This window comes from Symphalangus syndactylus, chromosome 16, assembly GCF_028878055.3.
Source record: "Symphalangus syndactylus isolate Jambi chromosome 16, NHGRI_mSymSyn1-v2.1_pri, whole genome shotgun sequence".
NCBI classification, from domain to species: Eukaryota; Metazoa; Chordata; class Mammalia; order Primates; family Hylobatidae; genus Symphalangus; species Symphalangus syndactylus.
This window is the reverse complement of record NC_072438.2, coordinates 17,682,757-17,709,523: the sequence shown is the minus strand read 5'-3', so window position 1 is coordinate 17,709,523 and position 26,767 is coordinate 17,682,757. Positions and strand designations below refer to the sequence as shown.

The 26,767-nt window shown below is 44.8% G+C and overlaps 2 protein-coding genes across 7 annotated transcripts in view; one reads left to right on the top strand and one right to left on the bottom strand.

Annotated features, from left to right (window-relative positions):
* Positions 1–1,914: 1,914 nt before the first annotated feature.
* Positions 1,915–24,660, bottom strand: LYAR (Ly1 antibody reactive). 4 transcript variants are annotated; one of them, XM_055246322.2, is made up of 10 exons: positions 24,486–24,660; positions 21,295–21,348; positions 18,186–18,360; positions 16,347–16,461; positions 14,205–14,312; positions 14,010–14,093; positions 8,908–9,310; positions 8,116–8,202; positions 2,814–2,899; positions 1,915–2,310 (listed from the first exon to the last, which is right to left on the bottom strand). In XM_055246322.2, the coding sequence occupies exons 3-10, from the start codon at positions 18,305–18,307 to the stop codon at positions 2,176–2,178; spliced, it is 1,140 nt and encodes a 379-aa protein (XP_055102297.1). In that variant the 5' UTR covers positions 18,308–18,360; positions 21,295–21,348; positions 24,486–24,660; the 3' UTR covers positions 1,915–2,175. The 4 variants fall into 4 exon arrangements, with proteins under 4 accessions (XP_055102297.1, XP_055102298.1, XP_055102299.1 ...); XM_055246323.2 differs by having other exon boundaries at positions 24,436–24,657; XM_055246324.2 differs by having other exon boundaries at positions 24,053–24,611.
* Positions 24,649–26,767, top strand: part of ZBTB49 (zinc finger and BTB domain containing 49) — a 30,322-nt gene continuing 28,203 nt past the window's right edge. For 2 of the 3 annotated variants that reach the window (XM_063619383.1, XM_055246320.2), the window contains exon 1: positions 24,673–24,804. The gene's annotated coding sequence lies outside the window, so the exon portion shown is untranslated. Of the gene's footprint in view, positions 24,805–26,767 lie in introns of all 3 variants that reach the window. The other variant, XM_055246319.2, reaches the window with a different exon arrangement.

The window sequence follows — 26,767 nt, the reverse complement described above, 5'->3', positions numbered from 1 at the left end:
GGAGGTAATTGAATCATGGGTACAGGTCTTTCCTGTGCTGTTCTTGTGATAGTGAATAGGTCTCACAAGACCTGATGGTTTTATAAAGGGGAGTTTCCCTGCACAAATTCTCTCGTCTCTTGTCTGCCGCCGTGGAAGACATGCCTTTTGCCTTCCACCATGATTGTGAGGCCTCCCCCGCCATGTGGAACTGTGAGTCCATTAAACTTTTTTCTTTATAAATTACCCCATCTCAGGTACATCTTTATCAGCAGAGTGAAAACAAACTAATACAATCACAAACTGAGATACCATGGTGCTTGTAGAGCATCATGTGACTCTCACAGGGTGGCCCTGCATCTCCCCTGTGCCCAGGTGATAAATGCAGAGCACACCTCCCTCTGCAACCTGGAGCGCTGGCATAGGAAGACTTCTGGACTGGACTAGGGAGTCACAGCTCTGTTCTACTTTTGTCCCTGATTAGGTATGTGGTCTGGGTTGTTTCACTTTCTCAGTTTTCTTTTGCTTTCTATACTGTCTAAAGCTTCTCATGGCCCAAAAATTGTTACTGGTAACAGTAACACTGGTGACAGCACCCACTGAGAGGATCTATTGTGTTTAATGTGTTGTGTCCTTTACATAAATTAGTTCATTCACTCATAACCTTTACTATCCCCATTGTCCAGCTGAGAAAAGTGAGGTTCAGAGGTTAGCCAGTAAGGGACAGAGTCAGGACTTGACTCTGGGCCTGATTCTGAAGCCTGCATCCTACTCATTCTGACAGTGCCACTCAATGCCATCACTACACTTATACGTGGCACATCCCCTAATAAGCACTGAACTCAAGATGCTGCTTGGTTTGGCTGGCAAGCCCCAGAGCAAAGCTGCTCCATGGGCTTCTGGGCACTCAGAGGCTCAGACAGGGCCTCTGTCCTCCCTCTCACCCCTCCTCTCCATCCTAACCCTTTAAACCACTTGTTCTATGTCCCAGACTTGCTTTTGTGGGGAACTGATGAGATATTAACGAAATTGGCTAAGGGGTGATCTGTACCAGAGCACCAGCTTTTAAGGGTCTTGTGGGCAAAACCTACTGAACCATCCAAGAGGTGGCAAAAAGGCTGTCCTACAGCACAATCAACCAGGACTTCAAACACTGTTTCTGAAAGCATTCAGTCCAATCAGAGCACTGGAGCAGCCACACAGCTGCACAACAGACTCAGCCTCCGATGAGCTATTTCCCTGTGCCTCTCGCTTCTAGTCACAGCCCACGCCCCTGAATCCAGCCACTGACAAACTCGTCTCTTTGGCTGAAGGTAGATGGGGCCAGTGTGGATGGGTGAACCTGTTACAGAGAAGCCTCCTCTACAGCACCAAACTTCTGGCTACAGAAGGATTAACACATACAAGACTCTTGTCATCACCATTCCCGCAGCTCACATACACATTCTAACAACACAAAAAACAAACGCACAAAACATCTCTAATCAAAAATGTGTAGAAATAGCTGGGCACAGTGGCTCATGCCTGTAATCCCAGAACTTTGGGTGGCCGAGGCGGGCAGATCACTTGAGGTCAGTTTGGGACTAGCCTGGCCAACATGGTGAAACCCTGGCTCTACTAAAAATATAAAAATTAGCCAGGTGTGGTGGCGGGTGCCTGTAATCTCAGCTACTCAGGAGGCTGAGGCAGGAGAATTGCTTGAACCTGGGAGGCAGAGGTTGCAGTGAGCTGAGATTGTGCCTCTGCACTCCAGGCTGGGTGACAGAGACCCTTTCTCAAACAACAACAACAAAGTGTAGAAATGATGTGTTTAAAATGAGTACTTTTTAGTCTGATCAAAAGAGGAATTACTTTTTTACTTGTTGCTGTACTACATTGAAAAAAATTTTCACACAAAACTATTTTGTAAAGTTCAATAATTTTTGCCACAACAAATTTAGAAGTTTGGACAAGAATATATTTTTTCTCATAAAAGTTATACCAAAAATATATTTTTTCTTAACTTAAAAATACAGTTTCAAAAAGCAAAATTTGAGTTGTTAGAATTCATTACACATTTTACAAACAGCAGTGAAAGAAGTAGTCAGCAGAATGGATTCAATTTTTAAATACAGAAATGTTCATTTCACAAGCTTGACTTTGTCCTTTAATAACTTAAGTCAGCAGAATGGATTCAATTTTTAAATACAGAAATGTTCATTTCACAAGCTTGACTTTGTCCTTTAATAACTTAAAGGTAGGGTTCTTGCTGATTTTCTTGTTAAAGATGACCAGGAGTTCCTCTTCGGATCTGTGATGCTCATCTGTCACTGTGTAGTACTGAGCTAAAACCTTCACAAAGAAAAACATCAAATGAGTGTATTTGACCTGGAAAATTATCTTAAAATGTTCTGTCTTTAACCCAGAAATAGAACAACAGAAAAAATAAAAGAAACCCAGGAGCAAGTGACACCGGTGTGCTCTGCTTGGAAAACCCAGGCAGCAGCCACGTGCGGGGGCTTGACCATGTATGAGTCATCCTGAGATACAAAGTGAAATAAAGGAGAAGAAACCACTGCTCTAGGATAGGCAAAAGAGAGCAAACATCTAGAACAATAATTTCCAAACGATAAAAATTAAATAAATGGAGCCTCTCTTCAAAGTCTTGTAAACAAGCCCCAAATCTAGGCACCACCCTGGCTGAGGCTGTATGAGGGGCTTTGGAGCAGCTTGAAAAATCACTGACACACACACACACACAGATTTTCAGTATTTTAGGTGAAAAAAGAAAAAAAACAATTTAAAAATCAGTTCTCCCCAGCTGTTAGACACGTGGGTTTGTTCATATGCCATACCTTTTTCCTTAGCTTTTTGATTGTTATTTCATTGTCTGGGGCCTGTTTCAGAATTGCTTTAATAGTCCCCTTCCAGTTGAATTTACCTACAATATAAATAATAATATTTAAGACATTTCGTTTTGTTGTGCTACGAGAAGGGTAAAGAAACAACTTCTGCAACACCTATTTGCTTCCCAGGAAATGAGCTAACCAATGAACAGGACTCCATAGCACTAACCATCTGTTCAATTCCAGTGTCCTAGAAGTACTCACTACCCTTCAAAGGACTGGCTCGTAGAGTGAGCAGGTGCCCACGTGCCATCGGCACGATAAGCTCCTAGAGTTGTATTTAACGAACTCAACACAGATTTCCTAAGCATCCACTAAGATAACGGGGCACAGTAGCGAGGACAAAGATGAGCAAAAGCAGCTTGACCTGGAATGAGAGAGAGGACAACCACAAACTATTACAGAGGGACTAAAAATACTCATCTAGGGGACTTCTGCTTCTGGGAAGATGGAGTGGACACACTTTCCCCATTCCTCCTGCCCACTACAACTGAGAACCCTGAAACTACATATGCAAGAAACATAAGAAGACTCTGAAAGGTAGAGACCAGCTGAGACCTCGGGAACTGCAGAGCAACACGGGGTGAGCATCTTGCCGCCTGTACCCCAGATCTGGAGCTGAAGAAGCCAGCAACCTGAATACCAACAGCACAGACAAAACAGTCCCAACAGAAGCCCGCTGTCTCGGCAAAGGACCAGGAAAGGGCAGCCTAGCAAGACAGAAAACTTTTGTACAATAACCACCCTACTGCAGCCACACATCACAGAAAAAACGGTGGCTCCACCCCCACCCGCACCAGCAAAAGCCAAGGGGGGAGCCTGAGCTCTCTACCCTCACAAAGCTGTAATGAGGGACGGTGTCGCAGAAGGCCAAGCAGGAATTCAGGGTTCTCATCCACGCAGGCCAGTCATGAGGCTGCCCCTGCTGTGATGTCAGCAGAGCCTGCACCAGGAGCCCCGCCCAGCAGGAGCAAGAAGTGGCCATCCTCAGGTGCTGATGGAGGCTGAGTGGAGAGCCTGGACTTCCGCCCCCACCTGACAGCAACAAGGCCATGCCCCTCTACAACCACCAAAGTCGTTTGAGAGAAAGACAGGTAAAACAGAAAGTGTAAACCGGATCTTACACCTTACAAAAACAACTAACTCAAAATGGATCATGGACTTCAATATAAACTGTAAGACTAGGAGGCATTTAACATAGACCTGAAATTTGCTGAGAGGATATATCTTAAGTGTTCTCAACACACACATACACACACACACACACACACAGGTAAACCACACACAGGTAAACTATGTGAGGTGATAAATGTGATAATTAGCTTCATTGTAGTGACTATTTCATAATGTACATGTATAATAAAACATTAAGTTGAGCTGGGCATGGTGGCTCATGCTTGTAATCCAGGCACTTTAGGAGGCTGAGGCAGAAGGATTGCTTGAGCCCAGGAGTTCAAGACCAGCCCGGGCAACATTGCAAGACCTGCGTCCTCACAAAAATTTAAAAATTCGCTGGGTGTGGTGGTGTGTACCTGTAGTCCTAACTACTCAGGAAGATTGCTTGAGCTCAGGAAGTTGAGGCTGCAGTGAGCCGTGATCACACCAATACACTCCACCCTGGGCAACAGTGAGACCCTGTCTCAAAAAATAAAAAAATAAAAAAAGTTACCCAGGCCGGGCGCGGTGGCTCACACTTGTAATCCCAGCACTTTGGGAGGCCGAGGCGGGCGGATCACGAGGTCAGGAGATCGAGACTACGGTGAAACCCCGTCTCTACTAAAAATACAAAAAAAAAAAATTAGCCGGGCGTGGTGGCGGGCGTCTGTAGTCCCAGCTACTCGGGAGGCCGAGGCAGGAGAATGGCGTGAACCCGGGAGGTGGAGCTTGTAGTGAGCCGAGATTGCGCCACTGCACTCCAACCTGGGAGACAGAGCGAGACTCCGTCTCAAAAAAAAAAAAAAAAAAAAAAAAAAAGTTACCCAATAGGATAATTTAGAAAACAAAAAAATCTTTAGGCTCCAGGGCTTGGTAAAGAGTTGTTAGCACAATCCATAAGATAAATTGATAAATTGAACTTTATCAAAATAAACACCATTTGCCCTAAAAAAGACTCTGTTATGAAAAAACAAGCGACAGACTGAAAAAAATTCACAAACCATATGTCCCACAAAGGAGTAATATTTAGAATAAAAAAACTCAAATCTCAACAGTTAAAAAAAAAAAAACCCCACAAAAACAACCACAACCAAAAAAACCCCAAACAACTCAAATTAGAAAATAGGGGAAAAAAATTTAAAAAAGAGAGCAGATATTTCAACAAAAAGATATACAGATAGCAAATATGCACAGAAAAAGATGTTCAACAACATTAGCCATTAGGGATACACAAATTCAAACCACAATGAGCTGTTACCACACATCTATCAGAATGGCAAAAATACAAAACAGTGGCAACGCCTAATATTGACCGTGATGTAGAGAAACTGGATCCCTTACACTGCTACTGGGAATATAAAATGTGTACAGCCACTCCTGAAACAGCTGGCAGTTTTTTCCTTTTTAAATTTTTGTGGGTACATAGTAGGTGTATATAGGGTACATGAGATATTTTCATACAGACATGCAATATATAATATATCAGAGTAAATGGGGTATCCATTATCTCAAGCATTTATCCTTTTGTGTTACAAACAATCCAATTATACTCTTTAGTTATTTTAAAATGTACAATTAAATTATTATTGACTAGAGCCACCCTGTTGTGCTATCAAATACTAGGTCTTATTCATTCTTTCTATTTTCTTGATACCCATTAACCATCCCCACCTCTCCCACAGCCTCCCACCACCCTTTCCAGTCTCTGGTAACCATACTTTTACTCTCTATCTCCATGAGTTGGCAACAGTTTTGATTTTTAGATCCCACAAATAAGTGAAAACATGCTATGCTTGTCTTCCTGTGCTTGGCTTATTGCACTTAGCATAATGACTTCCAGTTCCATCCAGGTTGCTGCAAACGACAGGATCTCATTCTTTTTACGGCTGCATAGTACTCCGTTGTGTACATGCACCACATTTTCTTTACCCACTCATCTGCTGCTGGACACATAGGTTGCTCCAATCTTGGTTATTGTAAATAGTGCTGCAACAAACACGGGAGTGCAGGTATCTCTTCAACACAGGGATTTCCTTTCTTCTGAATATACACCCAAACAGTGAGACTGCTGGATCATACGGGAGCTCTATTTTTAGGTTTCTGAGGAACCTCCAAGCAGTTCTCCATAGTGGTTGTACTAATTTACATTCCCACCAACAGTGCACCAGAGTTGCTTTTTCTCCACATCCTCACCAGCATTAGTTATTGAGCTGGCGGTTTTTTAAAAAGAATATGCAACTACTGTATGACACAGGATTGAACATTCACTTCAGAAAAACCGACTTAGTTCACACAGAAACCTGCACATCAATGTTTACAGCAGCTTTATTCATTAATAACCAGAGATTAGAAACCACCCAGGTGTCCCTCAACAGGTGAATGATGAAAGAACTGTGATGCATGCATAGCATGGGATACTCCTCACCAATAAAATGAATACTGATCAGTTCAGCAACCTGGGTGAATCTCCAGAGAAAAATGCTGAGTGAAGAGTCAATCTCAAAAGGTTACATACTGTATGATTCCATTCATAGAACATTGTGAGATTACAGAAATGAAGAACAGATTAGTGATTGCCAGAGGCTAAGGAGAGGGTGGGGGTGACAGGGAAGTGGCTGTGGCTACAAGAGGGCAGCAGGAGGCAGCTTTGCGCGATGGCAATGGAAATGGAAGCGTATCAGTGTCAACATCCCAGCTGAGATGCTGTACTACAGTTGTGTAAAGTGTTATCCTGGGTGGCAACAAGGTAAAGGGTACACGGATACCTAAGGATGCCCGAGTCTTCATTATTTCTTACAACTGCATGTGAGTCTACAAGGATCTCAAAACAAAAAATGTGACAACAACAACAAAAATAACCATTCCAGTTGTCCCCCTTGATCTGCAGGGGACAGTTCCCAGACCCCCAGTGGATGCCTGAAATCATGATGGTACTGAACCCTATATATGCTGTCTTTTCCTAAATATTCATGCATGCCTATAACAATGCTCCACTTATAAATTAGGCACAGTAAAAGATTAACAATGACTAATAATAAAATAGAACAATTTTACAATATACTATAATAAAAGTTATGTGAATGTGGTCTCTCTCTGTCTCTCTAAATACCTTACTATTCCTCACCCTTCTTGTGGTGAAGAAGGCACAGAGCAGGACAGCAAGAGATCTCGCCATGCTGCTCAGAACACCACGCAATGGAAAACTTAACAATTGTTTATTTCTGGAATTTTCCATTCCACAGATATGGGGGCACTACTGTTTACAAAGTTGAGAAGGGGGTTTTAAGCTTAGAGATCTAACCCAATGCTGGCAGTCACTGAACTCTGCTAATAAAGCTGCAGGCCCATTTGAGTCACTGGACCTATTCTGAACTGCAAGATCCTGGGGGTTGGGGGAGGTGGCAGAAAGATGATGACTTGCCACCTCCTGACAGGTGTGAGTGCTTCAGGCCTGAAGAAGCAGGAGAGAAGCTTTGTGTAAGAGGCAGCATTTCAGAGGGCCCGTGAAGGCCAGGGACTGGATTCTGAGGTTGAGGATACAAGCAAGGAGACCCCAGAAACAGGCCCAGAGATGGGCAGGGGCACAGCTCAGGGGACTTCTAAGAGAACAATGAAAGGCAGGGGCAAGAGAGTTGGGGAGGAGCGAAAGGGAATAGGGTCTCAGAAAGCTATATTGGGCTTATTTAAATTTCAAAGATAACACACATTTCCAAACCAGACTGCTTTACTTTTCTCCTTAAAGACAGTGGGTGAGAGGTACTGTAAAACCGACTCACACACCCTAGAGAACTGATTTTACTTTCAAATTCTTATACATGCCTCTGGAGGGTAAGACTCTACCAGAAGTGCCCAGGTTACACCTTCCTTCCCCAGAAGGGGGCATCTCTCGGCCCCTCTCCCAGCCTACAAGGGACCGTGTATTTCTTTCTTTTCTTTTCTCTCTCTCTCTTTTTGAAAGTAGTACACCGTGGCTCACTACAGCCTCAAACTCCTGGGCTCAAGTGACCCTCCTGCCCCTGCCTCTCAAGTAGCTGGGACTATCAGCAAGAGCCCCTATGCCCAGCTGTGCTCTTCGAATGACAGCAGTGATATATACCTTTTGCAGGAGCCTCATGGTCTTCTGGTTCTCTGCCCTCAGGATGCTCTGGGAGCTTCATCTTTTTCTTCTTAGAATCTGTTTCAACTAAGTATTTGGAAATATTTTTTTTTTAAAGAAGATTTTGCATTTATGCTAGCAGCTACCATTTAATGAGATCTTATGCAAGCTAGGCACACTCCACATATCATCTCATTTCTTCTCCAGGCTTCCCAGCCCCAGTTTATAAAACCCCAGGAGGGTTTTATCCTCCTCCATGCTGGAGATGGGACGAAGGGAGTTGAGAAGTGAGGTCATTTGCCTGGGCAGGGCCCAGCTCTGCCTGGCCACAAAGCTTATGCTCATTCCCTTACTTGGTTCAAAACACAAGGTCTAGCTGGGTGTGGTAGCTCATGCCTGTAATCCCAGCACTTTGGGAGGCTGAGGGGGGTGGATCACCAGAGATCATGAGTTCGAGACCAGTGAGGCTAACGTGGCGAAACCCCAACTCTACTAAAAATACAAAAATTAGCTGGGCCTGGTGACACACGCCTGTAGTCTCAGCTACTCAGGAAGCTGAGACAGAAGAATCGCTTGAACCTGGAAGGTGGAGGTTGCAGTGAGCCGAGATCATGCCACTGCACTCCAGTCTGGGTGACACAGCGAGACTCCATCTCAAAAAAAAAAACAAAACCAAACCACACACACACACACACACACGCACACAAAAGTAGGTCTAACAGGCTTAAATATCCCACATTCACAGCTTTCCCGGTTTTTAGACGAATCCTAGAGCGTGAGCTAGCCACTTACCTTCCGATTGCCTCCGCTTCCTCTTCCCTGCACCCACATGTGCCTCTTCCTCGCTGACGCTGTCCTTGCGCTGCTTTTTCTTCTTGCTCCTCTTCCTTGCAGAGCCATTGGCCTCGGGGACTTCCTCCCCACCAGCCTCAAGGTCAGCCTCCTGTCCCTTTTTGCGCTTCTTAGGCTTCTGATTCCTTGAGTTTTCCTGGTGGTTTTCTAATTTTAGTTCTTTCTTTTCTCTTTTCCTTTTCTTCTGCCGTTCTTCCTTTCTTTCTCTTTTATGCTTCTTCACCTCCCCTTGCTGTTGCACGGCATCTTTCACTTTGGAGGCTGGAACCTTGGTGGAGATTTCTGCATGTGGATTTGCCATTGGGTGGAGTGGCTGTTGATCCTGTTCCTTATTGACTGGTTCCTTATCATTAAGCAAAAGCAAGAAACACATATTCATTTTAAATGTGTAAATAGAGTTGTCACGTTATTGCCTGGGCCTACTACATAAACTGTTCAAGAAAAATGATTGGTAAAATCCCTTACCGTTTTATAACTGTGACCCCCACCAACAGCTAAAATGGAGCAGTAAATATACAAAATGGGAAACCACTTCCCCCAGTCCACACCCCTCTGTCTGCACGGAACAGACATCATTTTCATTCCACTGGAAAAGTGAAGAATCCTTATGTCGCTGAAAATAAGACCTTTCATTTCGGCTCACTATTCACGTTTTAGATAAGAGAAGAGTACTTAGGGGTGGTAGAAACCACTGGATGTTATGTGTCTGCAGACCTGGGTTCAAGTTCCAGTTCTGTTAATTCCTAGTCAGGTGACTAAGGGCAAGTTATTTATCTGTTTCAAGCCTATTTCCTTATCTGTAAAATGAAAGGTAGTAATACCTACCTTACACACGGACGGATGAGACGAGGAAAGATCCATCATGTGCCTATTAGCATAGTGATGCCCAATAAACCAGCCCATTGTGTTTGAAGAGTTTTGTAAATTATCAGCCTTAGAAAATGGTACTGTTATTATCATCATTATTCAGACTGGGAAGTTACCATTAGAAGAATGGTCACCATTCTCATCATTCTTTTTTTTTTTTTTTTTTTTTAATGGAGACAGGGGTCTTGCTCTGTTCTGTTGCACAGGCTGAAATGTAGTGACACAATCTCAGCTCACTGCAACCTCTGACGCCCAGACTCAAGCAACACTCCTGCCTCAGACTCCCAAGTAGCTGGGACCACAGGCGCAAGCTACCATAACCGGAAAATTTTTCTATTTTCTGTAGAGATGGGGTCACCATTCTTTACGTATGGAGGTGTCTCTCTAATGGTTACCCCTGTTAAATGCATTACCTTATTTATGTATATTTTTGAGACAAGAGTCTCACTCTGTCGCCCAGGCTGGAGTACAGTGGTGCAATCTCAGCTCACTGCAACCTCCACCTCCCAGATTCAAGTGATTCTCCTGTCTCAGCCTTCTGAGTAGCTGCGATTACAGGCATGCGCCACCACACCTGGCTAATTTTTGTATTTTTAGTAGAGACGGGGTTTCACTACGTTGGCCAGGCTTGTCTTGAACTCCCAACCTCAGGTGATCCGCCCGACCTGGCCTCCCAAAGTGGTGGGATTACAGGTGTGTGCCACAGCACCTGGCCTTGCATTACCTTATTAAAATCAGCACATAGAGCCTACTTTAAACAATGACATCAGCAAGTTCAGTCCTATTCCTTCTTCAATTCCCTGAGCTCCTTTCTCAAGAGATGACCTGGAGCAATTTATTGAACTGCTCCATGTTCCCTGATGCCTCTGGAGAGAAAGGGAGTGGCCAGTGGCTGCTTCCAGGTGTGAGAAACCACTGAGCTGATGCACCTGCAGGCACAGGGGTTCAAATTCCATCTCTGTTAGTCTAGCCAAACAGGGTAAGTTACCTAGAGTCTTCCTCCTTTAGGAGATTGTGGGGTAGCAAGGACTATGTCCTCAAAACTGGACCAAATAAAAAAGAACAAGCTTTCACTACAGTGCAAGGACTCAGGACTCAGGACTCAGACCTTAAGGCTCGATCCTTGGCTATAAGAGCAGCATTAGAAAATGGATACTGGGGAGGCTGAGGCAGGAGAATCACCTGAACCCGGAAGGCGGAGGTTGCAGTGAGCCAAGATCACAACATTGCACTCCAGCCTGGGTGACAATAATGAAACTCTGTCTCAAAAAAAAAAAAAAGAAAACAGATACTGTAGGCCGGGCATGGTGGCTCATGCTTGTAATCCCAGCACTTTGGGAGGCCGAGGTAGGGAGATCACCTGAGGTCAGGAGTTTGAGACCAGCCTGGCCAACATGGTGAAACCCTGTCTCTACTAAAAATACAACAATTAGCCGGGCGTGGTGGCGAGCACCTGTAATCCTAGCTACTCGGGGGGCTGGGACAGGAGAATCGCTTGAACCCAGGAGGCAGAGGTTGCTGTGAGCCGAGATCATGCCACTGTACTCCAGCTTGGGTGATAAAGTGAGACTCTGTCTCAAAAGAAAAGAAAAAAAGAAAATGGATACTGATCTAACAACTGAAGTTTTCTCAGTAGCAGTGGTTTAGCAGCATCAAGTTGTTAAGGCTCATGGGGTAAAGAGCAGAGGATGATTTCAGAGATAGACTTAGGAAGAAGGGGACAAAGAAATTTCACATCTGTCCTACAATTCCGTCGACATCTTCTAGTAAAATATTATTATTATTATTATTATTTTTTGAGACTGAGTCTCGCTCTATCACCCAGGCTGGAATGCAGTGGCACAATATCAGCTCACTGCAACCTCCGCCTCCCAGGTTCAAATGATTCTTGTGCCTCAGCCTCCCGAGTAGCTGGGATTACAGGCGCCTGCCATCACACCCAGCTAATTTTTGTATTTTTTGTAAAGACAGGATTTCACCAAGTTGGTCAGGCTGGTCTTGAACTCCTGACCTCAACTGATCTGCCTGCCTCAGCCTCCCGAAGTGCTGGGATTATAGGCATGAGCCACCGTGCCCGCCATAAAATATTATTTTAACCACTGAGAGCCTGAGACCCTAGCCTCCCTTCTACACAATCCAGACCAGATTTTCAGCTAGTGCCTTGCCTCTTTGTCTAAACCAACTCCTCAGCCACCGGGAGAGAGGGAGGGAGGCACACATTTACCCATCTGGCAGCTGCTCAATAAATAGGTGAACCAATTCTTCTCCATCTTTTTTACCTCATTACACACTCTCCTCAAATGTGGTCTCCTCTGTGATGCCCTGACTCTTTCCTAACCGAGCACCTCCTTCAGTTCTGGCCTCCCAATGCCTCTGGCTTCTTCCCAGTGCTGATCAGGACCTGACATTACACCATGGACCCGTATGTGGTGTCTATCTCCCCCACTAGAACATAGCTCCAAGCAGCCAGGACCTTGGCTTAATTACAGTTGCATCCACAGTGATCACGTGAACTCTGATGGGGTAGAGGACAGAAAAGCATCTGACCTGACATCTGGCAGAGTTACAGGAGGATAAACAACCAAGGTACGGAGGACAAGGCCTCAGGACCCTCTGCTCTGCACTACAAACACGGGGTATGCTGGGAGGGCCGCGGTGCAAAGGCAGAGGTAAGGGATGATAAGTTGCGTTTTGCAGAGCTCAGGGTTTACCAGGGGCTGTTTACTCCTTACTTTATTTAATATTTAATATGTTCATACTTCAAAAGGGAAACTGGAAAAAACTTTCTAAAACCCTGCAGTTGAAGCAATTTCAAATCTTTGATTCTTAGTTAAAACAGAAATAACCTTAAAAAATAGGTGCCACATAAAGGCCAATCTAATGATCGGTTATACAGTTTCAGAGGGCCAATTTGTATATTCTGAAAGAGACAAACGCTAGGTGCACTACCAAGATAAATTTTCATTTTGGTGCCCACTTGCTGCCAAAAGTATTCTCTCTACAAGTGAATCAACTCCCGATAATTTGACAAGAATGACAGACCAGCGGGGTTCTGACCCCACTGTTTTTTGAAACTGATATTTACACAAAAATAAACAATGTAATCAACAATGTGGCTAAAAGATACCAAACCAAGATTTTCTACAATATAGTCCACATTCAGGGTCTCTATTAAACCATTTTGACTAACAGGTGGCTGATTTAATTACTCGAAGGGAACTCTCCTTCTACCAGAAGGAAGGCGCTTCAAGCAGACTGCTCATCTACCTTAACTGCAACCTTCAGAGGCCGCTGTGATCCCCTCACCCCTTATACACAGAAATACCTCGTCACTACGTCCTCACCCTGTTTTATTTTTCCTCATGCACCACCACCTGGGATACTTTAGATTTTTTTGTTCAGGGCCTGGCACAGATCAGGCACTCAGTTAAGTATTAAATAAATGAATGAATATTACTATCCACATTTTTTTTAGATAAGGAAACTGAGGCTCAGAGGCTAAATAATGTGCCTAAGATCAAACGTCAGGCAAACTGCACAGCAGGGATTTGAACCAGGTCTGTCAGAAATCCAAAGCTCCTGTTCTTTCCCATGTATCTATCTCCCTGCCTGATTACTAAGCAAATCATTACATGATGCGCTGGCACCAGTATCAAACACTGGGACAAAACACCTTGCTCTTCACAATAAGAAAGTCTCTGCAGTGCATTCAGTTTCTTCCTTTCCATAAATGAAGGCACTAATAAGAGGTTCTCTAAAAAAGAAGGCTGGGCCAGGTGCGGTGGCTCATGCCTGTAATTCCAGCACTTTGGGAGGCCAAGGGAGGCAGGTCACCTGAGGTCAAGAGTTCGAGACCAGCCTGCTTAAAACAGTGAAACTCTGTCTCTGCTAAAAAAAGAAAAATGCAAAAAATTAGCTGGGCATGATGGCTCATGCCTATAGTCCCAGCTACTTGGGAGGCTGAGACACGAGAATTGCTTGAACCCGGAGGCGGAGGTTGCAGTGAGCCACGATCACGCCACTGCACTGCAGCCTGGGCAACAGAGTGAGACTCTGTCTCAAAAAAATAAAAATAAAAAAGAAGGCTGCCTTGACTTCCAAAAATAAGAAATTCCCATTTCATTATTACCAATTATTTTTGCCACACTGCAAATCTAAAATCAGATCTGACTTACACTGTTGGAAGCTTCAGAAAAGATATTCCACACCTGGTCCAGAATGAATTCATTATGAACTTTTAAACTGTTCTTCATCCAATTCTGTAAGAAACAAAAAGAAAAAGAACTATTGATTCCACTTAGACAGGTACACACAAGCTCAGTCACTGATGGGCCACACAGCCCCCTCCATTCAAGAAAGTCAATTCATACCTGAAATTTCGCCTTTTTCCTGGGAACGTTGTCGAAAGCACTAATTTGCTCTAACAGTTCTCTTACTTTGGGGCTGACATTGGGTCTCTTTATTAATTCACTAATTTTCTACAAAAAAGGAAGAAAAAAGAAAAACAATAAACAACCAACATGAGTTTCATGAAAGCCAATTGAAAAAGTCCTTGCTATGGCTAAAGGGTTCACGTTTTAAGCCCAGATTCTGTATTTATGTCTATGCTTAAAAATATATAGATTAACTTCTATTAACGTAGTACTGGAGTCCTAGCCAGAGCAGTTAGGCAAGAAAACAAAATAAAAGGCATCCTAATTGCAAAGGATGAAGTAAAATTATCTCTGTTCACAGATGATGTGGTCTTATATGTCAAAAGCCCTAAAGAGTCCACACAAAAATTGTTAGAACTAATAAACAAATCCAGCAAAGTTGCAGGATACAAAATCCACGTTGAAAAATCAAGTTGCATTTTACATAATAACAAGAAACAACCAGAAAGAGAAATTAAGAAAACAATTTCATTTTCAACAGCATCAAAAAGAATAATCAGGAATAAACTTAACTGAAGAGGCAAAAGACTTGTTTACTGAAAACCAAAAATTACTGCTGAAGCAGACACAAATAAATGAAAAACATTCCGTACTCATGGACTGGGAGACTTAAAGTTGTTAAGATGTTAATACTACCCAAGCAATCTACAGATTCAATACAATTCCTATCAAAATCCAATGTGTGTGTATATATACGTTTTTGCAGAAACAGAAAAATCCATCTGAAAACTCACATGGAATCTCAAAAGATACCAAATAGCCAAAACAATCTTGAAAAGAAGAAGAAAAATGCAGATCTCATATTTTCTGATTTCAAAACTTATTACAAGGCTGTAATAAGTTTCTGTAGTTTGCTGACCCCTGCTTCAGAGGATTTCATTGGTGTGACAACAGCACAGACGGAACTCACAGACCCATGCACCTCAACCTTAGGGTCTAGGAATGTCATCTGGTTTTTAGAGAATTGCAGAGAGTGCCCAAAAGTGTGGCTGCTGGTTACCAGCACAAACAGGATTTCATTAGCTTCTTAATCTGCTCTTGTAAGTCCTTTGTGAACAGAAATACCCTCCCAGTAGTATCCTCATTCAGTAAGCTAGTTAATGTCTGAAAAATTCATTTTTCAACTCTATTATCAAATGGAGCGATTACTTTTTACTGGTTTTTAGAAAAACACAGAATTTTCAATAGATGACATCTGTCTTTTCATTATCCCACCTTCCTTTCTGAATCCTTCCTCCTGCTACCTATTCTGTAAATGATCAGCAGCATTCTGAGAGTTGTACTTCCCAGTGAATTAGGGAGCCAATGCTTCTACCATTTCTATTGTGCATGTTTTCATGCTATTTTAGTTAAGTAGAAAATTCTCTACATTGATGAAAGATCTTTATTTTGCCTAATTCTAATGACTGGCAGACATGACAGATTAACATGGCTTGAGTTATAAAAGCTGCATTATCACTAGAAGCAAGGAGAGATTAGAAGCTTCCACTTAGTTTTATAGCCAAGGGAAAGCTAATGAGAATTCTAAAATTTTTTTTCAAGAAATTAACAAAACACATGGATTAAAGGTATAATGCACCACAACTGTTTTAACAGCTAGAAGAATAAAGAACTTTCCTTCTTTTCTTTTCTTTTTTTTTTTTTTTTTTGAGATGGAGGCTCACTCTGTCACCTGGTGCAATCTCGGCTCACTGCAACCTCTGCCTCCTGGGTTCAAGCAATTCTCCTGTCTCAGCCTCCTGAGTAGCTGGGATTACAGTCACCCACCATTATGCCCGGCTAATTTTCTGTATTTTTAGTAGAGATGGGGTTTCACCACGTTGGCTAGGCTGGTCTTGAACTCCTGACCTCATGACTTGCCTGCCTCGGCCTCCCAAAGTGCTGGGACTACAGGTGTGAGCCACCACACCCAGCCAAAGAATTCTTTTTCAAGAGGTTTTAGTTCAACCTGTCTGTCCTAGGACATGAGGTTCCCAGGGCTTGTCTGCAGGGATGACATATTTACTCTTAGTCTCTTGGGCTTCCAAAGAAAGCGGGAGCTGTCAGAGGAAGCTACTCAATGAGTTAGAAAGACGTTACCTGAATCCACGCCTGCTGTTTAATGTCGCCTTTGTGGGTTTTACCTTCATAGCCTTTGCCACCATATTTCTGATCTTCACTTATGCATTTCACGTGGTTTTTATAGTCATCGCCCCTTTAAAGTGATCAAAAGTTCTGCTATTAGACTGATACCCAAGTTGGAGGTGCTAATACCAGCATGCTGCCACTACCTTCTGTGGTCTATACTGTATATTTTCACATGTGTCTACCACACAAGCACCCCATCTATTTCACTTATTATGTTTACAGCTTCCTGGTCAGAACCACATCCCCCTTCCTCCAAAGTCTTCAATATGAAACCCATCACCAAACTTTCCCCCCATTTTTATAAATACCTTAAGCTAAATTGATAGGCAGTATTTTTTTTTAAGTCATAAGTGTATATATACTGAATAAACAAGAAAATAGTTCTATGCAATAGAGTAGTTTTTTTAAATTACAAAAATCTCAATGTCTAATAGACAGTCAATAATTAGTTGTAGAATAAATCAAAAACAGATATAAAATGGCAGCATGAGGTTACCAACAGTTCTGGATCCCTTAGCGTCCCGGGAAAAAAGAAAACTAAATTCTCTCTCATATAATCTTTGTAAAGCTCTATGGGGTTCTTCAGGGAAATGTTGGGGACAAGGCCCAGAACAAAGTCCCCTAATGAAAACTCAATTTTAACCTACTTTATATATCAAGCTTCCTCCTAGGATTACATCTGAACGGAGGTTAGCAGTTTCCAAAAAATCACTGCTCTAGAATGAATTAAAAGAGAGTATTAGCCAGTACCATCTGAATGCCTCAGAGGACACTGGGGCAGATGCAGCCAGAAGCCAGCTTCTTGCCTGGACCTTCTGAGGCTGAAGGGGAATCAACATGAAATTCATGAGGGGAGCCCTCTGCAAATGACCCACCTGAAGAAACGGTGTCTAAGGCAGGATCTGTCCTGTCCCTCCCCGCTAACTCCTCACATTCACAGAGGCCTCCTCAGTGGAAGTGTCTCCTGACACACCCGTGGGGCCAGGAAGAGCCTCACTTCTACCAGCACCTCTGATTTTCTAGGGAGGACATAGTTTCCTCTGCTACCAGCCATCTCCCCCACTGTGAGCTCATAAATTCACTTCCTGGTTCATAAGTCCATCTCTCCACTGTGATGGACACACGATACCCATGGTCTAACGAAACTGGCTCTAAACCCCTGGAGCCATCTTCCATGCAGTTAGTTCCCTGGGTCTGATAACAGTGGCAATGCAGCAGCTACCAGTGTCACCAACTGACTGAACGCTCTAATCATCATAACTCCCCTTTCCCTAGTCTTCTCTTTAACACATCCTCAAAAGCAAATTGTTTAGTAAAGCACATTTTCCGACCTCCCCAAGATGGGGTTACTTGCTCTGTCACCCAGGCTGGAGTGCAGTGGTGAAATCTCGGCTCACCACAACCTCTGCCTCCCGGGTTCAAGTGATTCTCCTGCCTCAGCCTCCCGAGTAGCTGGGATTACAGGCACCCACCACCACGCCTGGCTAATTTTTGTATTTTTAGTAGAGACAGGGTTTCACCATGTTGGCCAGGCTGGTCTTGAACTCCTGACCTCATGATCTGCCCACCTTGGCCTCCCAAAGTGCTGGGATTACAGGCCTGAGCCACTGTGCCCAGCCTAGTAAAGCACATTTCAAAGAATCACACCAGTTTTAATCAATGGACCATACCAGTTTTTAGTCTTAATTTCGTTCTTCAAATTTGCCACTATTTTTCCAAGCTTTGTGGGGCCAAGGCTTCCAAAACTGATCTGCATTTACTATGGATCTACATGAATTCTGTGAAGCTTACCAGAAATCTTTACCGCAGTCAATGCAAGAAAGGCATTCACAGTTTCTGCAAACAGAGACATGCTTTTCCACTTGTATTTTCTTCACTGATTCACCACATGCATTGCATGTAAAAAATACCATTTTTAGGTAAATGGCTAAATATTCTCTATTCAAGACAGGTTTTAAGTCTTGTCCTAAGGAAAAAAAGACAATTATCATTATAAACTGAAACTTCTCATTTCAATAAATGGCTCATGCAGCTAACTTTTTAACCATAATTTCACATGAAAAAACAGAGTCAAAGCTGATTAGCAATCTACATAAAATTCCACCATTCATATAAGTAAAACTAACATTAACAATGAGAATGGCTAACATTTATTGTGTCCTTAACATGTGCCAGGCACTATGCTAGAGGCTTTACATGTATTCACTCATTCAATCCCCACAGTAACCCTATGAGGGAAGGACTATTATTGTTCAGAATTTATATGAGGTAACCGAGACACAGAGATTATATAACTTGCCCAAGGATGCACGCTTAACAGAACCAGGATTTAAACCTGGCAGATTGGCTCTCAAGATGAAGAGCTTTGAGGGTGTTAAATCTTACTTTCCATAATACCTTAAACTCTCTGTGTATATGAAACTTATAGAAGGCATTGCAATTTAGGTGTACACTACAAACTATTTCAGGTCCTCAAATATACTAAGAACACAGCAAGAGGAAAACTGAGTGAAGTTTAGAAAGTGAAGAAGAGGCAATTCTATGGGCACAATTTCTATGGCACTAAAAGCATTCATATCAATATTACTATATATCTACAAAGGTTAAAATGAGGACATGCGCCTCAGCTGTAATGGACTGGGGCCTCCTTCATGTAGCAGCTTGTCAGACATGTCAGAAAGAAATGGAACCACGTCCAGGTGTCCCAACTGCTGGGTGCTGAATTACCGGAGTTCACAAACCCAGGTGTCCCGAGCACTGCCCCAACAAGAAGTATGTCTGAGCCGGGCGCGGTGGCTCACGCTTGTAATCCCAGCACTTTGGGAGGCCGAGGTGGGCAGATCACGAGGTCAGGAGATCGAGACCACGGTGAAACCCCATCTCTACTAAAAATACAAAAAAAATTAGCCTGGTGTGGTGGCGGGCGCCTGTAGTCCCAGCTACTCGGAGAGGCTGAGGCAGGAGAATGGCGTGAACCCGGGAGGCGGAGCTTGCAGTGAGCCGAGATTGCGCCACTGCACTCCAGCCTGGGCGAAAGAGCGAGACTCTGTGTCAAAAAAAAAAAAAAAAGAAGTATGTCTGCACACGCACATAAACATCATTGTAAAATTTCACAGAAATGCTACTGTGCTCAGGAAAACACAAATTCATCTAGAAGTATTAGAGAAGTCAGTAATTTTCCATACTTACATAATTTTTAATCACTAGATTTTAAAACAGCATTGTTGTTTTACATTGTAAGTTTTACAGCAAAAATACTGAGAACTGTTTAACTCAGAGCTTTCTTCCTCATTGTGAAAATAAAGGTGAGGGTCAAGTAAACCGATGCAACTTACTTCAGGGTAGGACTTCATCCAACAAGCTTTCAGTACAAATGATCTACCCTTGGTTTGCAGAGAATTCCCATGCATGAAATTACCGTTGCTCCTCCACCAGCATGTTTTGGATCACTGCCGGTGAGGCCACACCCAAACAACGACCAGGGTTATTCATGTCCATTCAGCCTTGAATGGAAATGTACATCCTGGCTGCATCTCCAGGGTTCACAAAGGCCCAGCTGGTCTCTTGTGGAGGCCTCTTGCCCTGTGGGACACTATCAGACACCAGCTCAGCTTCTACGCTACATACAAACCAAAGACCCCTGACTCCGCGGTCCCAGGCCCCTCCTCAGCTCACTATCAGTGTATGTTAGTAAGCGGACAGCATGTGGTCAGCTACAACCTAGCATCAAATCCTCAGGAAGGAAAACATGACTACCCTCGATGTGCTGCAGCAACTGTCATCTTCTCACCTGGTTACTGTAAAGATATGTGATACTGTCAGGCTCCTGGGAGCTGGAATCACGTTTCCCACGACCCAGCTCCCTCAAAGCTTACCATTCTAAAAAAGGCAGAGGGATGATCAACCTGTCAGGCAACAAGAGCAGCTATCCTGCCTGACAAGGGAGAACAAAGGCTGGAGCAAGAGCCAACATCACATCCTCAAAGAGCGTGGAGGTGCATTTTGGTGTAAGAGCAGGAATAACTTATTAGTCACCAAGAAATAGATTGTCATCACAGGCACAAGGTGAAAGCAGCCGTGATATGCCAAATTATCTGCTGAGAAACTTTAAAGCACTTTTCTAATAAGATACAACAACAAAAAACAGTCTCTGAAACTTAGATATGGCTTAGAGCTTGCCAACCTCTGTTGCTGAGGACAATTCTATTTCTTGATGGAGTGGGAGATGGGAGGAAGAAAGGTTTTGACAAGGCTTAAGAGTCAATTGAGAGATTCCTGTCCCAGCAGGTCAGAAATTTAAGGCCTAGGAAGGAAGCTGGAAACAAAATATATTGACTGGAAGAAGCAGTGAAAGCAGTGATGTTGACAAAAAGATACTCAAGAGTAACTGTGCAAAACATTCTATCTCTCTGGAGATCGGCTACACACTACAGTGTAATTAAATATCAATTCAGAAGGTGATTAGAATCTGATTACATGTCCAGCTAAAAAATAACTCTCACATCATTTTCATTTGGTCTTTACTTGTTTAAGGCCGAATGGGTGGATTGCACAGGAAGTCAGAACTGTCTCTCCCTGCCTTCCTCCGGATTTTTACACTTGCCTTGAAATGGGAACAGCTCTGTGTCCACTTGCTTGGCTAATGAGCTAATGACTGTAAGGAGCTTACCTCTCCCTTATTCAGACCTTGGAGGACAGTCCAGCACCCTGATTACACCTCAAACCCACCCTAGCCCCAGGCGAAAATACCTGTAATTTATGCCATAAACACTTGCTTGTGCTTCAAAGAAAAGCTCAAAACCATCAGAAGCTTCAAAGTCAGCCTAACTGCACAGCAGACAGGGTGTCCCAGGTCTTAGTGCAGGCTTAATATTCATAAGTGTAAATGCTACAAACTTACAAAAAGCCGTCCTGTGGCAATTCAGTCACTCCGATGGAAGACAGCAAACATTGCCTAAAACAAAAAAGTAAAACGGTATTGTTCAGATTCCACAAGACTAGATAAGCATGAAGAAAATTTAATTAAACTTTTAAATGATGTTTTGGCAAGTTTGGAACATTTATGCTTCTGAAATTATGAAAACTTAAAACTGCATTAAGATTTTGAGGACACCCAGTCTGCCGGGCTCAGATGTGACAGATTTCAACATTTAGCCCTAAGTGTAAAAAGATGGCAGTTTTTTTATGGGGCTGGATCTAAATAGAGTCCTCTTTTCCTTCCCTGGCTCCCCAACTCCCTCTGCCCAATGTCCAGTCCCAGTGCAGCCAGACGGATTCTACATGCTTTCCCCCTGGCCATATGCACATGGTAAAAGAGAAACGCAGGCACAAGGCAGTGTTCTTGGACTGGCTGAGAGCACACTTCGGTTCTTGCTCAGTCACTTTAACTCAATTCGGCAGACATTTCCTGAATGCTGATGCTATCCTATCCACCCAGATACACCTGGGGCCCTCACGCAGGTCCTCTGCGTGTGCTCCTGGCTGTGTCTTCGTCTGTCTGTATGGTCAGTTTACTGAGCTCTCATCACATGCCATACCCACAAAAAAGATGACAGGGTGTACACCATAGAACACATGATCATTAGCTCTCTACAAAGCCATGTCCCATTTATGAACACAACTGCACCCAACACACTAAGACTGCTATGACCATACTACCTGCATCTGGAGAGAAAACCTAAGGCTCAGGAGGGTAAGTGAACTGCCCGAAGTCACAGTAAGTGGCAGAGGTGGCCTGAAAGACCAGGCAGCAAGCCCAGGCTCCCACCCTGCCTCCATCTTGACCTGCCATGTCCTAGCCGTTTGCTTGGTGGTTACTCAGCACTTGGGACCTTGAGGTCCTCATCCAAAGAGAAAAAAAATTAAAGTACAAGATGACTTTCCATGTATAAATATTAGAACCCTAAGTCTTCATTATAAAACCTCTGTGCAGTGGGCAAGGAGACCACCCATGTCACAGGAGAGGCTGTCAGGGGCTGGACAGCAAAGCTAGCTGAGGGGCAACAGCCAGTGGTCAGTAAGGGGCTGGCAACTTGTTAGTCTTCTCTTAACAAGATGGTTGCCAGCTTTTGTTGGACAGGGCCCTGACTCAGGGGTAGAGGATCTGAGCTGGAGCCTACATCTGCTAATGTCAAAAAAGTCATTAAAAACTAAATGACCTTAAGGCACCTTAACTTCCCAGAATCTGTTTATCTGTAAAATGGATCTAATACCTAACTCAAAGCATTGGGTGGAAAGTTAAATAAGACACCAGATATGAAAGCTTCATCCCTGCCCAATTGTAGAAAGATTTCTCTGTGACCTACCAATTTGCACATCAATGCTATTACACCCAGCCCCCTCCTAAACCCATGCTCCTTTAAATATGACCATCAACCCACCCATTTATGTTCATAAATTCACTCCAACCTTCTCTGGCTCCTCACCCCATGGGTGCCTACTCTGCCAAGTTCCCTGATAACATGCCCTTAGGTTTGGTTCTGAGATTGGAATGATTTTTTTTAATCTTCCTCCCTCTATATTTTTGTATTACTTATAAATTTTTTTTCTTTTTTTCTTTTTTGAGACAGAGTCTCGTTCTGTCACCCAGGCTGGAGTACAATGGCGCGATCTCGGCTCACTGCAACCTTTGCCTCCCAGGTTAAAGCAATTCTCCGGCCTCAGCCTCCCCAGTAGCTGGGATTACAGGCACACGCCACCACGCCCGGCTAATTTTTGTATTTTTAGTAGAGACGGAGTTTCACCATGTTGGCCAGGCTGGTTGTGAACTCTTCACCTCAGGTGATCTACCCTCCTCGGCCTCCCAAAGTGCTGGGTGACAGGCATGGGCCACTGCACTTGGCCTTGACTATCCTTAAAATATTCTTGCATGCACATACAAACACTGACCTACACATCATTACCACCACTACCACTGAATCAGCCCACCTGAGGGGCCTGGCTGGCAACCCCAGGACATCCCCCACTGAACACTGTGACCCTGAGCATGCCACTGCCTCTTTAAACTTCAAGTTCTCTCATCTGTGAAACAAGAAGTCAGGCCAACTTGACAAGACTCAAGCCCCTTCCACGGGTAGCATTCTGGGAAACCATGGCTATGGTGCAAGAGAAGGGCAGACAAACATGCTCCGTCCACCATCCTGCCTAAATCTTTGTGTGTGAGGCTGACAAGGGTTACAATGGGTGACATTCAGAAGGAGAGAATCTCTCCCTTGTTCCTTGCAAAAGCCCTGGGAAGTAGGTGCACCTATCTCCACTAAACAGATGAGCAAACTGAGGCACAGAAGCCATGTCTCTGCCTCCTACCCCACCCACGGCATCACCAGCACTGTTTTAAACACCATCCCTTCACTCGAGTAACTACCATGTGTCAGGCACTATGCTAGACCCTGGGAGCCTGGGGCACAGTGTGAATAAGTCCCAAGTGGGCCCTCTCTGCTAGAAATCAGGATTGCAAATACAGGCCCCACCTCATCCCCCTCCCTCTCTCCTCAGAGGTAGGTGCTGCAGAGAATCCTAACATTTATGGAGCACCCAAGCCCTCTCATAGGAGGTTAACACATTTATACTCATGTAATCCTCATCACAGTCCTCCGAGTTAGGTTCTGTATGTTATGACAGATGAGGAAACTGAGGCGCAAAGAGGTTAAAAAACTTACACCAGGTCATCCCACATCCAGGTAGTGGCAACCCAGATTCACACGCAGTAGTTACTCTGGTCCTAAGTATGTGCTCTGGACCGCTACATCCTAAGGCCTCCTCTTTAGGGACTGATCTCCCAAGGCTCAGAGAAGAGCCCTGTCTCCAACATGCAGCAAGCCTGAAGCCCAGTAGGGCGGTGACCAACCGTCCTGGTTTGGCCAGGCCCAAGGGAGTCCCCAGTACGCGGGACTTTAAGTTTTAAAACTAAAACGAGTTGGTCACCCTAAGTCCAGGACTCCTGCCACTTCCCCAGAGCAGGAATGAGATCTGAATGGAACTCCTTCCTCCATGCGTAACCCAGAGGGACTGACGGTGGAAATCCCGCCCCTCCCCTACTCACTCTCTGAGCCCCAGCCTCCTAGGTCGGACCTGTGGGCCACCGCCCCTCACCTCTCAGCCAGCGCCCGCCAACGGTTTCAACCGGCCGCTGGGAGCACGTGGACTAGCCACCGCCAGCCCAGCGCCGTAGCTACCCGCCTCTCAGGCTTCGCGATGCAGAATTCACTTCCGAACCACCCAGCGCGCCTGCGCACCGCGGCCACCCCCCCCCCCCAGCGGAAGTGACGCCAACGGAAGCAGGAGGGAGGTTCCAGCAAGCCAAGGGGGCGTTGTCGGGATGGTTCCGCAGCCGGCGGATCGCTGCGAGACGCCTTGAGGGTGGCTGCTGCAGGTGAAGAGTAGGCGGCGGGGCAGAGAGCGGCCTCCGAGGGTAAGGTGGCCGGCCTTGCGAAGGCGTGCGGGGCTGGCGCGGGTGGGAATGGCCCGGAAGGGAAGGGAAGGGAGGCCGGGCGCCCGAAGGTGGCCCAGGAGGACATGGACCCACCGCTCCTTCCCATCTCTGGGCACTCAAGGATACCCCGGGGATTGGCGGCTCCTGCGAGAGTCAGCGAGCATCTGCTCTGTGCCGGGCATCACAGGGGACGCGGACTGAGACCCAGAAGGCCAGGTTCCGGGCCTGGGAGCTGGGCCTTCTCTCTGGTGCAGCTCCCTCGGCCTGGAAACCCCACCCGCGCCCTCTCATCTCCAGGCTTTGCCCGCTGGAAGCCAGCCTGGCCCGCCTCCGCCCCGCGCTACCCATCTCTCGGCTTCTGTTTCCTTCCACGCTGTAGTTGAGAGTAGCGCTTAAGACGACAGAGCCCACAGCCTAGCTCAGTTTCATTACGGTGTGGCCTCTTTGTGCCTCAGCCCCGCATCTGTAAAGCGGGTGTCATAGCGGCACCTGCGTCGCTGGAACCTTGTCGTATTTCATGAGTTGGTGCATGAAAATCGCTTAGACTAGTGGCTGCCACTTAGTAAGTACTCAATAAACGTCAGCTGTTCTCAGCCCTTAAAACAGGGTCTAGCATACGGTGGTGGTCACTAGGTGTTTGTTGCTTAAATGAATGAATGAAAGTTGAGTGGAGGATGCACAGAGTATTGTGAGAAACCTTCACTCCCAAGATGTGTGTATGTGGGTGATAAGGTTTCACTCTGAAAGTGAGCAGTGTTGGGCCTGGAATAGAAGGTGTATTAGTTTGCTAGGACTGCAAACAAAATACTGGGGGGCTTAAACAACAGAAATTTATTATTTTCTCACAGTTCTGGAGGTTAGAAGTCCAAGATCAAAGTGTCTTCAGGTTTGGTTTCTTCTGAGACGTTTCTCCTTGGCTTGCACGTGGCTGCTTTCTTGCTGTGTCCTCGCATGGTCTTTCCTCTGTGTTTTCACATCTCTGGTGTCTCTCTTTGTATCCAAATTTCCTCTTTATAAGAACATCAGTCAGGTTGTATTAGGGCCCACCTTAATGGCCTCATTTTAACTTAATTACCTTCTTACAAGCCTGATCTCCAAATACAATCACATTCTGGGGTGCTGGGGGAACAGTTTACCCATAACAAAAGGAATTCACAGAAATGGACAAGGAGGGACATATTTTCCAACAGAAGTGACAGAATGGCCAGGAGGCTTAAAAGCAGGGTGCTCAAGATGTTTTTTGTGTTCAGGGCACATATGTGTACTTCAGTCTTGTTTGTGCTCTCCTACTGTTTTTGGGTTTTGTTGTTGTTTGTTTGTTTGTTTGTCCTCCTGAAAACTCAAAGAAAGTGAGCCCTCCCATTTTTTTAGTCTGGCAAACTTAACTCACATTTCAGCATAGATGTGTCTTCCAGGAAGTCTTCCCTGACCTTCCCTCCCAAATTAATTTCTGCTTCCTCCATTTAATAACTGGCACAGGGCTGGGTGCCGTGGCTCACGCCTGTAATCCCAGCCCTTTGGGAGGCCGAGGCAGGCAGATCATGAGGCCAAGAGATCGAGACCAGCCTGGCCAACATGGTGAAACCCCGTAAACCCCATCTCTACTAAGAATACAAAAATCAGGTGGGTGTGGTGGCGCATGCCTGTAATCCCAGCACTTTGGGAGGCTGAGGCGGGTGGATCATTTGAGGTCAGGGGTTTGACACCAGCCTGGCCAACATAGTGAGACCCCCACCCCTCGTCCCTACTAAAAATACAAAAATTAGCTGGGTGTGGTGGTGCATGCCTGTAATCCTAGCTACTTGGGAGGCTGAGGCAGAAGAATCACTTGAACCCAGGAGGTGGAGGTTGCAGTGAGCTGAAAGCACGCCACTCCACTCCTGCCTGGTCGACTGAGCAAGACTGCGTCTCAGAAAAAAATAAAAAATAACTCTGGTACAGT